This window comes from Pyrgilauda ruficollis, unplaced genomic scaffold (genome assembly GCF_017590135.1).
Source record: "Pyrgilauda ruficollis isolate IOZ18807 unplaced genomic scaffold, ASM1759013v1 scaffold5, whole genome shotgun sequence".
Classification (NCBI taxonomy): Eukaryota; Metazoa; Chordata; class Aves; order Passeriformes; family Passeridae; genus Pyrgilauda; species Pyrgilauda ruficollis.
The window spans coordinates 1,135,652-1,153,135 of NW_024526599.1; the positions used below are offsets into that span (position 1 = coordinate 1,135,652).

The 17,484-nt window shown below is 44.1% G+C and overlaps 1 protein-coding gene across 1 annotated transcript in view; it reads right to left on the reverse strand.

Moving 5' to 3' along the window:
* The window catches only part of COL25A1 (collagen type XXV alpha 1 chain), a 295,372-nt gene extending 292,766 nt beyond the window's left edge, over window positions 1–2,606 (reverse strand). Inside the window, exons 1-2 of the mRNA XM_041479910.1 lie at window positions 2,232–2,606; window positions 1,589–1,658 (exon numbers count right to left, since the gene is read on the reverse strand). Of these exons, the coding sequence (XP_041335844.1) occupies window positions 1,589–1,658; window positions 2,232–2,606 (445 nt within the window). The remainder of the gene's footprint in view (window positions 1–1,588; window positions 1,659–2,231) is intronic.
* Between the last annotated feature and the right edge of the window lie 14,878 nt (window positions 2,607–17,484).

The window sequence follows — 17,484 nt, forward strand, 5'->3', positions numbered from 1 at the left end:
TATTCTGTTGCTCATTATCTATTTGAAAACACATACTTAAGAAAAAAGGTCAGATAAAAATTGGTATAATGTGGAGCTCTAGTGGTAGTGAAGAAGTAAAGCAGCAAGTAACACCAACCATGAAAAAGTAGATATTGACCTTTAGTAGGGAAACAGTAAGTGAAAATATGATAACAGATGGATTTAAACAAGGAAGAAGAAAGAGGGAAAGAGCTTAGCATCAAATTAAACATAATTTCCGGCTCACAGAACGCATCACTGCAAAAAAACATGATGAGTAACTCTCTTTTCTGCGCACAAACTTGCATCCTGTAATTCAATGCAGTTAAGTGACAGAAAAAATAAGATCAGTTTGCTTATGTTAGCCTTAAAGGAAAAATATACACATATATATAACACAGTAGGAAACCAGTGTCCCTTATCAAAACTAACTGGGAGTTGAGTAATTCTATGCACTCTTTAAAACAGTCCTAGTCACATATATTGTCCTTCCCATGATAGCTGTGGCAACTCCAACACCAGCAAGTAAGTACTCTGTTCTCAGCTGTACCATCACAAAAATAGAGTAGCAACCACTGTAGGCAGCTTTAAAACTGAGATTCGGCAGTCCCTTCAGACCGATGAGTTTGGCAGGAATTGTATCCTAAACAACGAAAGCTCCTTCCTTATATACAAGTACTATCTCACATCCTGCTGGCAAGCATAATCAGCTTAAGTCCTGCTGACAGTCGATATTCCACCTGTAAAGGAGACGGTTTTTCATACAGAGTGAGAGGACAGCCAAAGCATCCTCTGCATCTAGTGTGTCTCATCACAGAGGATGCTGGAATTCCTATATCCCCCTGTGAAACACTGGCATTATTTTCTTAATTTCTAAGATGCTAGATGAACTTGGGCATATGTTAGAAGAAGTTTATAAAGCTAGAACAACATTGACAGTTATCAGACTATCACAAAGGAGCACAAAGACCACAGAAACATTGCAGCATGAATGTACTAGACATCTAATACTAGCAGTATTAGAAGGACCCATTTCCAAAGTCAAGTGATATCCCTGCACAAACACACACAGTTTTGAACCTTCAGTAGGAAAAACCTGCAATTTCTTCCTAGGGAAACTGCTTTCCGCCAAGACTACAGAAAAACAACACTGTAAAAGGTTCATGTATATATTACTGCTAACTTGCAACAGACTCTCCACCTATTTCAATCCATGTTATAAATTGTTCAACATTTTTGCTAGGGGCCTTTGCTCCCAACTTCCCAAGCTGGGTACACAGTGCCTTGATTCAGTACTACCTCATTTAAGACAGAATATATTTCATCCGCGAGAGTAGATCATTAACGTCTTCATAAGTGTTCTTGTTTGGCAACATCCAGCCTAATGAGAGGTTTTTATTAGCATTAATTCCCATCTAGGGCCACAGCAAAAACCAATCACTCTGGGCTTTACATCTTTCCCACCCAGGAACAGCTGTTGATTGAAGGCATCCCTGGACCTGAATTAGGTGTATTTCAAAAACATGGGGTACCAAACAGCCCAGAGTTACAAGGCTCCGAGAGGAGATTTCCAAGCTGCGTCTGTTACCTGGTGGGCAGTTGCACTCTGGAGCCGCTTCTCTCGCTACTCGTATTTTTGCCAAGTGCTCGTAGGATTTCTGGGGGCGAGAGAAGCAACGTGAGGGCGGGCACTTGGCGAGCGAGCTCTCCCGCCACAGGCAGCGCTCCCAACCGCGGCCGCTCGCTGGAATTTACCGCTATGCCAGAGGCTGCGCAACCAGCGGCGGCTTCTTGGCTCGGACTCGGCCTAAGGTGTCTCAGTGCCCTCACCACCCCCACACCAACAACGCCAAGCCCGGCACCGGGGGTCTCTCCCACGGCCGCCGCAAGTGAGCCCGCTCTTTCTGCCCGCTCGGCACGCGCGGTGGAGAGGCGCAGGGACGGCGGCAAGTTGGAGACGAGAAAATCGCCTCAGCGCCGGCGCACGCAGGGCTCCCCCGCCATCCCCATCCCGCCGCCCCAGCAGCCCGGGGCGCCCCCGGCCCGCTCCTCCCCCGGCCCCGCCGTCCCCTGGGGTTGCTGGCTCACTTTCCCCGCTTCCCCCTCCACCTCCCACCCGAGCAGCTCGCCCCGGCCACCGTCCTCATGGCCTCGGCCGCCTCCCGCCCCGAGCATCCCTCATGCCCCCCACACGCACACCGCACGGCAGCGGCCAACCCCGTCCCGCACACCTGGGCGAGAAGTCGCTCCACTTTCTCCTGCATCATAGCGTTCAGCTGCTCCAAGGAAAAGCCGGGCAGCGGCGGGAGCGGGGCGGCGGCAGAGAAGTCCCCTCGGGCGCCTTCGATGGCCGCGACCCTGGCCTGGAGGTCGCTGGTCCGCACCCCCAGGTAGACGCAGGAGGCCGCGGCCAGCGCCGAGAGGAGCGCGGCCAGCGCCGAGCCGACCGGCCCGGCCCGCCGCGGGCAGCGGTCCCCGCCGCAGCCGGGCTTCCCGAGGCCGGGCTTCCCGTTGCCATCCCGTCCTGCGGCTCCTCGGCTCTTCCCCAGCGTGCTCGCACACCCTTCAGCTGCGGCAGCTTTGATTTCCTTTCCTCCGCCCCCCATGGAGGCAATTAGTTTACAAACAACGATAACAAAAATAACAGCAACGAAGTAGGAGAAATTAAATTAACAAAACGGCAAAACAATTATTTAAAAGACCAAAAAAAAAAAGATAAAAAACCCGCGGTAAGTAGAAGCAAAGCCCGCAGCCGGCTCGCACACTTTGAAGGCGAAGCGGCGGCGCTCCGCAGCCCGCACCGCACCGCCGGCAGCGGGTCGCGACCCACCCCGCGGCAGAGGCGGCAGCGGGAGGCGGGGGCGACGAGCCACAAGCCGGCAGCGGGGCTGGGTGCGAGGCGTGCCCCCGCTGCTTCCAGCCGCCCTTCGGAGGGAGCAGCGTGCTCTGCGAGCGCTTTGCCACTTGTCAGAGAGGTTTTCAGGCGCGGGGCGGGAAGCGCCCCCCCTCCGCCTCTTCCTCCCCTCCCCGCTGCCGCCGCCGCCGCCGGAGGACTTGTTGCTCCCGCTCCACCTGCCTGCCGGCGCCCAGCAGCCGCGCCGCGCCAGGCGGGGAAGCCCGCAGGCGGCAGGCAGCCCGCGCTGCCCCGCTGTCAGCCGCGGAGCCGCCGCCCCGCATCCCCGCCCTCATCGGCATAATTTATTCACCTAGGCGGAGGGGCGGCCGGCGGGCCGCGGGGGGCTCTCTTCGCACAGTGTATGCACGGCGTGCAGGGCATCAGACTCACAAATTAGGAGGGCGAGGGTCGCAGAGGCCGCGGGAGGGGGCTGCAAGGGGCGGCTGGCCGCGCCGGGGCAGCTCCGGAACACCGAGCAAATTTACAGCGGTTTATGGCTGGGCTGTCATGCCCACGTTGCGGGCATAAAGCACGGGAGTGCTCCGTTGTCCCGTTCTTTTTTTAGAGTGCGGAGGATAAACGTGTATAATTCACTGTCGCAGGCAGGCGACCCGAGGGCTCACTTCCAAAGAAGCAGCCTGCACTAGCTTCCTATTGTATTAAGGTTTAATTTTAGCCAGTTTTCTTTCTGCTTGTTTATTTATCAAGTTGCTTGTTCACTATTCCATGCACACTGTGAAGTTTTCATTGTGCCTGCTTTGGTTGACTAGAAAAGGAGCATCAACGTCTAAAGAACTGCAGGTGTGGCCTGATGGGAAGCTTGGCGGTTTCTGGTGCTTTCCTCTCAGCCTCTTACTGCCCAAATGTTGCATTGACCTGCTGTAGTTTGGTTCTCACCTTGGCATTACTGCAGTGCATCTCCTATAAGGCACTTTTGTGTGACATTTCTTCTGTTTGGGTACACTTTTTGAACCAGAGAAACTTCTCAAAGCAGGACCAGATGTTGAAAGAACACATAGCTCACCCGGTTTGGCATTTACATATGTGAACACTGACTATTACAAGATATGTGATGAAAAAGAGATTTGTCCAACTATGGCACTTCTCAGACGAGACCAAGAGTGTTGGTTTATACTGTGAATCAAATTTCCTTATGGAATCATATTTGTGCAGTTTTATTACCTATTGTTTCCCAAGTATTCAAGCAGTCACAACTGCCACGAAGACATGAATCCAAAAAAGCTCTGTGGGTTTCAGTCTCATTACTTAGACTTTTAATGAAGTGTACCAGAAGTTCATAGCCAGTCATTTATTCTTCATAATTTGTCTCTTCTTTCTAAACAAAAAGTTTTGTGTACTCTAGTCAGAGAGAAGAAACCATGATTACATAGCCCTAGGTGATAGTTTCTTCACAATAAGCAGTTAAGGGTTGCAAGGGAGAGTTTACAAACAAATTCCACCAAGCAGCACATACCTTATGGTCAGGACTTGGGAATAACAACTGCACTTTTCAAAACAAGGACTTGCTCACAGACTATCTGTCGGCAATAAGAAGTTGAAATAGTATTTGGAATTAATAAACTGACAGCAGAAAATAAGTAATACCGACATGCTCTTATTTGGCGCTCAGCATGGGCTCCCCGAGTATGGTCTGAGCAGTGCCCAGGCTGCCTCAGAGTGGCTGGCAGCACACGAGGCGCTGGAAGCCACTGGCGCCAGCTCCAGCACTTCACATTACCCCCTGTTGTTAGTAGCCAGCACCATTACTCACCCCTGCTCGTGGTGACATCCAGCAAAGGAACCCTGCAAACCCTCAGGATACCATTGCCATTTTCTGCAGGGGGTTAGCGAGGCGCCGCTGGGAGCAGGATGGCTGCCCGCGGCCCGCTGCTGCCTCACGGCAGCACTGCCTCACTTGTGGGGTGCAGCTGGGTGCTGCTGGTCTGGGCCAGGGTGACATCTCCTCCTGGGACCAGCTCTTCTTATTTCAGGGCAGACACAGACATCCTCTGGCCGCTTCAGTGCCACCCACATGGGGCACAGACAACCACATACCCATAGGTCAGCGTGACATGGTTTGACGTTTTGCTTGGCCAAATGATGCAATCTTTCTGCCCAAGCATCTTTCTGTCCCAGCATCATGCCATCCATTCATTTTGGACAAGGCATATTCTACATCAGAAATTTAATAGCCTGAGACAGGAAAGTCCCTTGTTACATTAGATTTGCGCATACTTGCCATCATAAAGGTTGCCAAATGAGCCAGATTATAATGTTTCTATTGGTTACAGAGCAAAGCCATTTTCCTAATAAAAATTTCTATTCTATTCCTAAACTGAATAACAATCCCATGCTAGGTGTTTTTTATTCTGAAGAGGTATGATGGGAAACCTTTTTTTTTTCTGTCCAGGACAAACAGAAAAATCTGCCAAACTAGAATCAAAGTCCAAGCTGGGAAAGCAGAACTCTAAAATACCCAAGAAATTGTTTCCATGCTCTTTCTCACAATGGGTAACTATACTTCTACACAACTGGAAGAAATGCTAGCCCTGCCTGGTCTCAGGTCCGAAAAGAGATGAGGCTCATGCTCATGTGTACATGCGTCTGCTCAAATATATCCTCAGACAAAGGGAAACACAATGAAGAAGAGTGAGAGGAGAAAGACCAGTGCCAAGTCTTCCTCCTTGCCCCAGCTTAAAGTTACATTTTTCATTTTTCTTTTTGCTAAAGCTTGGTTCTCAGAAAGATGTCAGCTAAAAGTTTGATAAAATGCTTATAAATTACTTGATAATGGCAGAGTTAGAAAACAATTTTTTTCCCATAGCTTTTTCCCTAATGTGTTTTCACCTAGAAATATATAACAGAGTTTTTGAAAATGCAAATTAGCAGTGTCCTCTGCTTGCAGCAAAAGCATGGTAATTTTCCTGATGGAGGCATTATTTATCCACTTCACTGCAAGGTTGGTCCAGAACAGACTGGAGTGGACTGCAGAATCCAAGCAGCAAGCTAAATTATGCACAGTATGATTAAATCTAGCACAGGAGTTGTTTGTGTAGGCGAAGAACATAACACAGATGTTTTACCTGTTATAAAAATCTCCAGTCACGTCTGCCTGAGCTGAGAGCATTAAAGCAGCCATACCCTCCCATGCTCAGTTACTTGATACCATCAAGTGGACAACCAGCAGCTTTGCAGTACATTTGTCCCATCTAAACACAATCAACCAGAGGAAAAAAGTGTTAAGGCACAGCATTCGCTGCTTTTGCCAGCTTTCCACAAGCGGGAGGCAGAGCGAATCCAGGACATGCATATGCTCAGTGCCAGTGAGCCTGCTTCTTATTTTGCAGCCATGATGATGCCAGAGTCAAGAAGGCATCTACTTAGGATCATGACTAAGATTAAAACCAGATTGCTGTAGCACTTTTGAGAATGCTATCCATGCAATGAAAGAACAGGGTTTCTTTTTTTTTTTTTTTTTTTCCTCTATCTTAAAACAAGCCACTATATTTTAAACGTTTTTTATTGGTGAAGATTTATAGGTCTTGAATTAGAGGGAGTAACTTGGTCTAACGAGTTAAACTTCTCTTCCAGGAGTAAACCAGACAGCACTTCATCAGGGCAAGAAGTAATTTAACTGCTTGCTTTCAGGAACTCTATCTCAGATGTTGCTGTCACATTTAAGATATACCATGCAAGTTTAGGTAACAAAAAACTTAAAATGCTTTAAAGCCTATTTTCTATCTGATAGCCAGAATACAGCAGCTTGAAATAATACCTGTACACCACGTATTTTGAGCTGGCCACTAACTCATACAGGTAGAGTGTAAGAAATGGCAAATCTGCAGCACTCCACCTCAAACAGTAGCAAAAGTAGGAGAATTTTAAGTAAGGTCTGCTTGAAGTGCTCATGTGCTGACCTGAGGCAGCTAATGCTTCCCACCAAGAGGGAAGTGCTCTTGCTTTGAAGATTCAAATCTCTAAAGGCCACGTTTCAGCAGATCTTGTATATGACCAGGCCCAAGGTATTGACACAAGATGCTACTGTTTGCATTTCATGGGTCTGTGTTTGAAGGTGTGGATGGTGTTTGCAGATAACAGTTTTCCACCAGACAGGACTAGTGTCTGGAGTTCTTTCCATATTTTTATGTCTGCAGCATGATACATTCTGGCTGACCAATCCACAGTCCGTTACTGGATTTCTTTACCAGATACAACATAAACTCGTGACTAAAACAGATGTGTGAAAAACAAGCATTCATCTGCTGAAACAACAAGCCATGTTCAATTTGTGATAGATGTTGCACATATGATCAGGAAAGGCAGAAGGCAGGGAGTAAATATAAATAGGGACTGGAGTCTAGGACCTCGATTTACAGCTGAAGCAACATACACAAAGATAAATGCTTGAATGGTTAATAATGGTTATGCAAACCCTTAGTCTGCAAAAGTTCCCGCTTTCAAACGGAGGTTATATATTATTCATTCTATGTGGAGCCAAATTGTATCTGCATTCTGCTTCTTTCTCCATTCATCTCTCTCCTGCTCTCTCCTGCCTTCAAATCTGAGTGCATCTTGCACCCTAAATGAGATTTTACTCAATTTTGGTTATTTATATAGGGAAAATGCAAGGTGGAAGCAGAATCCAGCTCTTCTCTCACTTCTTAGCTTCCTGGCAGGTTAGGTAGTATGGTATTTCTCATCGACCTGCTCATAATATCTGCCCAGATAGCTCAGAATCACCAGAAAAACAACTTACTTCACTGTTTTTGAAAGAAAGTTGGAAAAGCCTTTCACTTTCAAATGTCCAAATTGATTGCCTTCTGTCACTTTAAATTTAATATAAGCACATAACATTGTACATGATGCAGTACATTAATATACTTAGCAGATGGATAACACTTGCTCGTGATTTAATACTTAGATATACTCATTTCACATCTACTGTACAAACACTTCATATATTTGGATTTTTAAGTCAGACTTATCTTCTGACTAGAGGCAATTGAGTCACATGAGCATAGGATTTAGTTTATTAGTTTCATAACCTTACTGGTATTTTGGCAAACCTGATATTAAAAATAAAAAAATAAGAAAAAAAACCCCAAAAACTTACATCTGGATTTTAATATATTTCACAGCTTTTCCTTTTTCAGCATGATGAAACCAGCTCTCCTAGATCTACAAACTGATTCAAGACAAAATTCAAACCCTGTATGTCATTCTTTACTAAAATTCACGTGAATGTGTTACAAAACACTTCATAACAGATAAATCAACTGTCTTACATTTTTCATAGATTCAAGTACTTGCTTTAAAATGCAGCTGATTCTTGGGAAGCTCTGGCAAGAATTTTACTGAATGGAGAGCCGTCATCAGAAACTGGGACGAGGAGACCAGACCTGAGAACCTCAGACAGACAAAAAAAAAAAATACCTCCTTGCCCTGGCTCCAGGCCAATTAATATCCCTTGGTTCCCTGATCTGTTTATTTGTGTATGAATGAACACCACTGGAATTCCTGGGTCATGGTGAAAGGCTGGGAGGACAAAGTTTGGACTTAGAGTTTCTGAGCCTGCAAAGTCCTATATTAACACGTAACTTCACTCACGTCTGTAGTCTGATCCAAATCAATAGGATTAGTCATGGAAGTAAACTTTCACATGTGCTGGAGTATTTGGAGCGCATAAAAATGCCAACACGAGGGACAAGATGAATCTAACACAAAAAGCTAATTATGCAGCAGAGAAATTATCTTCACCTTGTTAATTCCAAATTTCTTGTATGCAGAAGCAGTTACATTTAAGAAGAGCTTGTTGAGGTTTTTTTCTCCAATAAATTATTACAATAAAGAGTAAACTGCTAAGAGATCTCAGTGGAAACCACCTCTGAAAAAGGCAGCACTAACTCTGAGTACGTTTTTATGCTCCAACACAGCTACAAGAAATGTAAGGCTCCTGCATGATACTGGCAAATATAGAAACATTAAAATGCAGATAAACTAACATTTCTATAAGTACTGTCAAAGATTTAAATACATAAAACAGGTGGAAGCTTCTAAAATCTAAAGACTTGGATCAAAGATGGACAAGATTATTGTGGAACAAACAAGCAGGAATAAGAAAAGGCAGAAGAAGGAAGGTTTGATTGCCAATTAAAAGGAAGGTGTCAGGAAGCAAGCAGAATTAAAATATCTAAATGGATTTTAAGAGGGTGAAGGAGGTTGTCACAGCAGGAAATCTTCCTTGGTTCAGTGGATGGTGTCCTCCTAGTGACTTAAAGACAGATAAAGTCTGGTAATTTCCCCCTCCCCTCCCCCCACAATTTGGAGTTAGTATATTCTGAATAATTTACCTGGAATAAAATTTCTTCTTATAAGAACTGCTTATCTGACAATCAGTGCATCATTTTACACTGTCACCCACAATTCTGCTCAGGGCCATGTCCTTCTCTCTCTTTAACCAAATTACTATGATGCTATCAAATGGAAATCCCTATCAGGATGTCCATGACACTTCTGGAGGTTTCTATTTTGTGTTCATAGGCCTTAAAAAGGCAGTGGTGGACTGGGAAGATTTGTCTTTTCTAACTGGTTGTTGAATTTCTCATTATTTCAGTGAGGTCTGGGAACAGATGTCTACATGCTCACTACTACCTCCCCAGACAGTCATGTCACAGGAAAAAAAGCATCATATCATTCAGCAAATTGTAAAAAAGTCAGTGGTCTAAGCACAAATTCTCTGTCATAACTCTCAAAGCTGTTGTATGATGAAAGGGAAATCTGAAAACTAATTTTAATTTCAGATTTGGTTTCCTGTGTTACAGAATTCAATGAAATGTTGATATAGGTTTTTTAATAAAGGATGACTTATCTCAGGCAAGTTTATCCTACTCTTCTGAGGACAAACAGAATTCAGTCAGAAGATAGATTCTGGATAAAATACAAAAAATTCAAACAGATCAAACTTGGATCAACATAAATCACAATTTTGTTACGTTTTTTTCAGAGCTAATCCCTAATTTGACAAATTCCATCAATGGTGGTCCCCTCCACAGTTATTCAGGTACATTTTCAAAATGCTCTGCCATTATCAGTAATGCACTTTTGAAGGACATAAAGTTTGCTGGGAAATTGTTGCTTACTCATGCAAAATTGCCAAACAAAAAACTTTTCTTTCCTGATCATGCTGAGATCAGTTGTATACAGTATCTCCTTTCCTGGTAAGAAAAAAATGCCCAACTGCATCATGGGGGAAAAAACCAAACACAAAAACCAACAAGCAAACAAACAAACAGAAAATCCTTATCTTAAATGCTTATTAACATCTGCAAAATAACTTCTTATCTTCTCTGGATCAGAAGGAAGTAAATCTTAAGATGCCTCTAAGTGCATGACAAAACCTACACAACAGCGTTACTACTACAAGGTGTAAAAGAAGTTTGTATTATGGATTTCACTTCCTTTTCAGCTGTTTTGAGATGACATCCTGGTTTTCTCACACCTTTTATCACCACCAAAGTGCCAGCTGCCAGATCACCCACTTTCCCTCTCTGGCAATGAGCTTCAATCTGCCACTCTGCAGAGTGGGAGCACAAGGAGATGGCCAGCAGGCTTTCCAGAGCTCCTGCCTTGGTGACTCTCTAGGCTTCTCTTTCTCTCTACAGAGAGAAAGGAGGGGGTAAAAAATCTCAATTCCTTGAAGGCTACAAAATTGTAAAAGACTTTAAAGGGTTTTTTGTAGGGAATGGGATGGTCAGCCATTGAGGCTGATTCCAAAAATCAGTGTTAGAGGTGTCTTTCTCATGTCCATCTATGAACAGCACTGTGATCTCTTCCATGTGAAATTATCGGAGCAGACAGTTGGGGTAAGATAGCTGCAATATCTAAACAAAATTTAAATTATGAAAATTACGGATCTGGGGTATCTGAGCACAGCCTCTGAGAGCTGCAGAGCTAAACAATTAAGCTGGTGGCCAGAAAAGTGTCTGAAACGTTATCACAAACATTTAGGACATTTTTCCTTGCTGTGAGTAGAGAGATAAAGAAGGCCAGTCAGGAGATATTATCAGCTAAAGAATCCATAGATCTTCTGCAGATTTCACAAGAATAAGCACAATAAAATAGCACGGCTGCTTGGGATTACAGGTCCCAGCCTTGTGTCTGCATCATCTCAGCTCCACCAGGCCGCCAGCTGCCAGAGACTTTACTGAATCGTTCAGGGGCATAGATTCCTCAAATTGCTGTCATAGACTTCTTGTAGCTGTCATAGTCTTTACACTACTTGTATTATTTTTATGCCAAAGGTAAAATAAAACTATTTTTGTCTTCCCTGTTTTCTGTGCCTGTAAGAAAATTTAAGTCTTTGATGATAATTCTGGCTATGGAGGTCTAACCTAGTCAGGACTGACATAAGGGAGAGAGGGACTCCTAGGTAATGTCTCAATTTACCATCCCAGGTATAACTCATGCTTCTCAGTCCTGGAGCTCTTCTGCAGGGCTTCCATTTTCCACAGCCCTGCTATGCTTCTTTCTCACCCAGAGCCCTCCACATGTACGCTTTCCAGAAAGTTGCACTGCTGCATTATAGATGTCTGTTTAGATGTCAACACCAACTTTCCTGCTCCTCTAACTTTCCAAGATTGCACTGTCAAAAGCAGTCAACTGAAAGCTACATGTAAGTTAAATGCTCTCTCTGTCTCAGTCTCTCAGGGAGTTCTGAGACCCTGCCTTCATAGGTGAGCAGGAATATATTGGCAACTGCTCATATGAGATCAACAGCAAATGTGAGTAATGGTGAAGGCTGATAAAGGAGAAAGCTGGAGGAGAGGGTCAACCCTACATTAGCATTGCAGAAAGCAACAATGAGGAAAATATGAAGAAAAAAAATTACTACAGCCTTTTATTGTTAAGGACAATGCTCCTAAAGGCTGTTTCTTGATGGAGCAGAAGTAGGACCAAGAGAAGAGAATGGACAGGCTTTGATGGTGGGGGTGGTGGCATTATGGATGAAAAAGCAGAGGGGCATAAAAGTTCTATAATGGTGACATAAAAGACTTGATATTCATATATACAGGGACTGTGAGGAGATACAGGAACTTTAAAGCTTGTATTTTTATCAGCTAACTGGAGGACATGATGAAGACATCTTGTCTGGGCTCTGCAGATCTTAAGATGAAGATGGTGCCTCTTGCATGTGGAGAGATTTCCCTGCACACAGTGCTGTGGATGCCTTGTAGCAAGAAAGTGTTAGTTATATGGACTTAGAGTGTCTTCCAGCTGAGAGCTTTGTTCTGGGTTGGTTAAAACCTCTAAAAACATGTCTTTCTGATGTATCTGGTTAATAACAGCATAAGTCCAAAATTAAAACCGTTCTTGTGTTAGAGGGACAGAAACAACCCCAGTGGGCTTTGGGAGTAGCATTCCCCCAGTGAGGCAGGACAGGGAATGTTTTGATCACCACAACTGAAGTATTTTCTGCTTGATGTGGAAGGCCAGGTGGGTGAGCAGAGTAGCAGAGCACAGAAAGGCCCTCTGGAGAGGGATCTATTATTTTCGGGGTTCAGTCTCCTGAATCAGAGAGAGGGAAAAAAGGCTTGGGAAGAAGTCCTCTCCCAGGGTATTTACTTGTATGTCTGCTTTCTGACACATACCTCCTCAACATCAGCACTCCAGTGGTTTTTGCCTGACATCATATTTAGATAAACTATCCTCCTGAAACAGCAGGATGATTTGTGTATAATTCTTTATTTTTATTGAATGTGGACTTCTACTCATTTAAGAAATCTGGGGCTCTTAATTTTCCTTTTCATCTTGCCCTTGACAAAACTTTGGTTCTGCTGTATTTTTCTGTACTTGTCTGTCCTCTGTGATTTTAAGTGCTTGAGACTTATTAAATATAAAAGCTCTGTGATATCAGCTGGAGCACAGCTGAGGATTAAGCCTGCCCCTCAATGCTCTCTCTGCCTGCTGCTGTCATGTGTAAATCCTATGTAGGAATCACTCCCTTCCGAAGAAATCATCTGTAGCCTGCATGAAACATAGCAGATGCTCTGCAAAAAGATCAGAAAGGAAGTGAAGATACCTTTTCCAATGAACTTTGTGATTAATATAAAATCCGGTATCAGAGCAGCTTCCTGCAGAAAACTAGCAAATAGGCATCCACTGCTCACTCATCTATAAAATGCCTCCTGGAATCTTTAATGGCTGTGAGACAGCACCTGTCAGCTCGGTGCCACGTGGGGAGAGCTGGAAGCAGCACGGTAGCAGCCGTGCCCACAGGAGCAGTGCTGGCAGGCTGTGCTGCTCCTGACAGATCCATTGCAGCCACCCAGGCGAGTCTGGGAAATCCCCAGCCGGGCATCGGGCTCAGCTGACCCAACCAGTGAAGTCTCACAGCATCACACTTCTACGTGTTACGACTGCAAGCAATGATACCTTAATCTCCAGAACATAAGAAATTCTTTAAAGTTTCTAAGACCAAAGCAAACTGGTAGTATTGGTCATCAAAAGGTAATGAAATTTGGCTGTAAAGTAGGAATCTACTTTTTCTGGCTATGCTCGAATATTTTGCTGCCAAGGTTTCCTCAGCTGTACTTTACATTTTAGTATTTGAGTCTCCATTTAATGTGTCTGTTCTGGAACTAATTTTTAGGTGGTTTACCCACGGGAATACCAGCCCATATGCTTAAAATAAAATGAGGGATATATATAAATATATATATACACATAGAAAGAGGGAATATTTTTTTGGGGTTTTTTTGCAAGTGATAGCATGCCTCTATGTGATTACAATGTGTAAAAAACACTCTAAAGTCTTCTTCTCAATCCGTATTTATCGGAAAAGTCCCATGCACTTGTAAAAGAGTGAAGAGTTCTGAAACCATACCATAAATCAGCAGTAAAACTTCATGAGCTACAACTGTGATGTAAAGTTTCTTGGACCAATATGAGAGTCCGAGGGCCTTTGCAGCCTCTTGGTTAGGGTTAGGGTTAGACTGCAGCTGTGCTGCAGTCTAGTTGCTCCTCAACCCTCAACCATAACCAAACTCCTGCTCTGCTTCTCAGGGGAGATGCATGCTGCCCTAGTGCTTTCATCTGAAGGCTGGTTTGTTTGGTTTTGGTTTTTGTTCTTGGTTTTTTTTTCACTAGAAGCTCATTTGAAAAGATATATTGACAAAGAAATGCAGATAAGCTGTGGGCAGACTTAGTGCTGCTGCCATTCATACCCTTTTGAATCACAGCATGTTGGTGCAATCAGTTCTTCAAAGGAGTCTGCCTGAATGTTGCTTCTTCTAGATTTGATGCTAACATGTACTGATTTATTACAGTCAGGAGCTGGGACCCATCAAAATCACCCTCTGTGTTTATGTCACACCTTCACTCTTTCCTCTTGTGGCTCCTGTGATCCTCCCCCATTTACAGGCTTGTCTCATCTTCCCCTTAGCTCAGACAGCATCCCTCTTTCCAGCAGTTTGTCCCCTTTCCAGCTGCAGCTGCAATGCTGCCCCATCCAAGCTCTGTAGGTCTCTGCAGAGCTCTACTGCCAAACCCCCATTGAAGACAGACCTGTTACATCTTCCTGAACACTTTGAGAAGGATTGTAGCTCAGTACAAATGTTTGCAGTGCTGTCTCTGGATTTATTGTGATGGTGGCTGTAGGAAACAGTGATGTGCTGATGGAAAGGGATATGTGCACGCAGCTATATGTTGGCAGGAGCTCCTTGTGAGCTACATAATGGCATTGCCACAGGCCAATGAGATCTGACAAAGGCAAAGAAGTTACCTGAATTTAGGTAATTTACCTGAATTTACCTGACTCTCACATCAACGCTTTATTTCGTCTGTTTTGTTGATCTTATTTTGTTTTCCCAATGGCTTATTCTGTGCATCTAAAGTCTGCATTTTTTTAGCACTTAAGCAACTTGTTTTGTCTACCTCTTGTGCTGATGAGAATTTTGTAGGATCCTATTTAAGGCCACAAAGATCACTGTTCTTTCCCCATGAGCTGCGTATTCAAGTCCCATTAATATTAAATAGGATTTCAGGGAATGCATTGAGAGAAAATAATCCTCTTTAACACCTCTTTTAACATACCTATTTTATTTCTTTGGCATTTCTTATCTATAGAAGCTATTTTCTTATTTTCCTGTCTACACAAGGGTAGACATCTCACCCTTCTAAAATGACTCCCTCCCTCCCCTCTTGAGGACTCTCAAGGATGCCAGGCATATGGTTCTTTGTGCTGTTTTCTTTTTCACTTCCATTTAAGAGATGCTGTTTGCTTCCTCTCCAAACCCATTTTCATTCAGAGACCAAAAATGCTTCCCCTCTGTTTTGATCTGAAAAGGAACATGTACTTGCCTGAAGCCATATGATGTTCTAAGACTCCTATAAAGATTCATTTATTTATTAGTCTTCTTTGAGCTGGAAAAATACAACCCTCTTTTTTTTCCACAGTGTCTTTAATCCTTAAGTACTTTACAAGTTACAGCTCTAGCATTGACGGAAAAGTGCTGTGGGCTGTAGGGTTGGGCAGCCCTGTTGAGTAGAAGGCTTCATGTGGTCCTTTTGGGAAAGGAAGTGTTTTCCTATGAAGTTGAGTCTCAGTCCATGGGCAGGGCTGCTGCTTGTGGCAGGCAGAATGAGGGGTTAATACCCAGTTTCATGTTCTGTTTCCTTCTTGAAATGGTAGCATGAGCCATCAAGTGCCATTTCTACATAGCTCCAAAATAATAAACAGCATTTCTGTACTCAGATGAACCATTTAGCTCCAGCCTTTGTTTTTCCATTATCCAACAATGAACTGTTAAATGAGTTGAAAATCTGTTCTGGACTAAAGATGTCTTTTCTACAGTACTAATTGCTAACAAAGTGGAACAGAATACCGAGGAGGAGGAAGATAGGTCACCTGCATGAAATTTAGTTTTAAAGGAAAATTATCTGGGCATATATGAACCATAGCTTTAAAATCTTAGAAAGAAGGCACTTAACACTTGAGATTTTGAGGATGTTGCAATTTATCATATATGACTTCTTTAGCTGCATGCAGCCAGCTTCCAGAAATGTCTGAACGGCTGCACAGTTTACAGTTAGCTGGGTAGTATGCTGGTCACAAGTTCTAGTTTTGTGTGAGGACTACGAGGCATTTCTAGTGCAGTCATTGCCATTTTTTGCAATGATTGTTAGATAATCCCAGCTATTTCATGTGCCTGTGATATGAATCAGTAATTGCACATGGCCAATTAACCTTTATTTCCCAGGTGAGAGAAGTGGCGGATAGGGTAATGAAGGAGTGCTTAATAAAGTATCATTCCATCTGGAAAAGTTACAGCACTGGAGAGTGAGAGAGAGCATGGACCCTATCTTTGAAGACAGCACTTCAAAGGTGTACATAATAAAGGGGCTGTGTGAGCCATACACAGGGACACCAGTAATAGTCCCAGTGCTGAGAGGAAAATTACTACATTACTGTTTGCTTTCTACTATTTTTTTTATATTTTTCCACTCTCCTGTTAACAGTGGCCTTGTGAGCACCAACAAAGTAAGAGCTTTGGCTCACACTGGCTGTGCAGCTGCAGGGCTGTGCTGTGGGGCTGCCCCTGGCTGGGTGCTCTGCTGCAGGCAGCTCCTCTGCAGCAAGCAGGGCCCAGCAGCACCCAAGCACCTCAGCCATGCAGCATGTTAGCCCACTGAAAACTGACTCTGGACGTGGCTTTCTGAGCCATCACCTCATGCCAACGTGCTGACTTGTCCCTGGCCTCTGCTATTCCTCCTCAAGTCAAAATACACAATCACTCATGCCATGGGTTTCCTCTTCAGGCTTTTGTTCATGTCTTTACTTTTCTTCTGGGTGTGCTTTCTTTAGCTGTTGAGCAGGACTATGTAGCCAGAAATCTGGGAATGTCTCAGAGTAAAACACTTTCCTCTGGTCCTTTTCTGCAAGACAGCACCATGGGTGGCAGCTCCTTCAGAGAGGAGAAAGAATGAGAAAAGTTCTTGTCCTCCAGATCTCAGAAGAGTTTGAAAATGTGAGTACTGAAGTCTCAGACCATTATTGAATTTGAAAATAAATTAGTTTTATGTGCTTTGAAGATTTAGAGACAGTCTCATCCCTTTTTAATGGAGACCTGCCACATTTGTGCTTTTTTAATTCTTCCCATTAGCTAAACAGGTGATTTACCGCCTCGTTTGTTCTCACTGCTGCTGATACCACACACACTGCTAAGGCAGGCAGACACCTCTTGCGTATCAGGAGGCAGGGATTGGGTTTGTCTGAATGTTGTGCAGAGCCTTGTCATGACCTGCTGGCCATTGTGAGGAGCTCAGACTGGGAAGAAGACACTCCTGGGGTGCAGCACCAGGAGGAAACAAGATGACTCCTCCTCATTTACCAGGCTGGAATATTGGGGGATTATCCACAACATCCAGGGGAGCCTTTAGCCAATGCACTATTAAATAAAATGGCATAATTGTCAAAAAGAGCATGGAGCATTTCCATGCTGCCTGCTGTGCTTCATAGACATGTGCAGAGCTTCACAAACATGTCAGTATGTACAGTGGCACTGAGCACAGAGAGGGGAGCCAGGAACCAA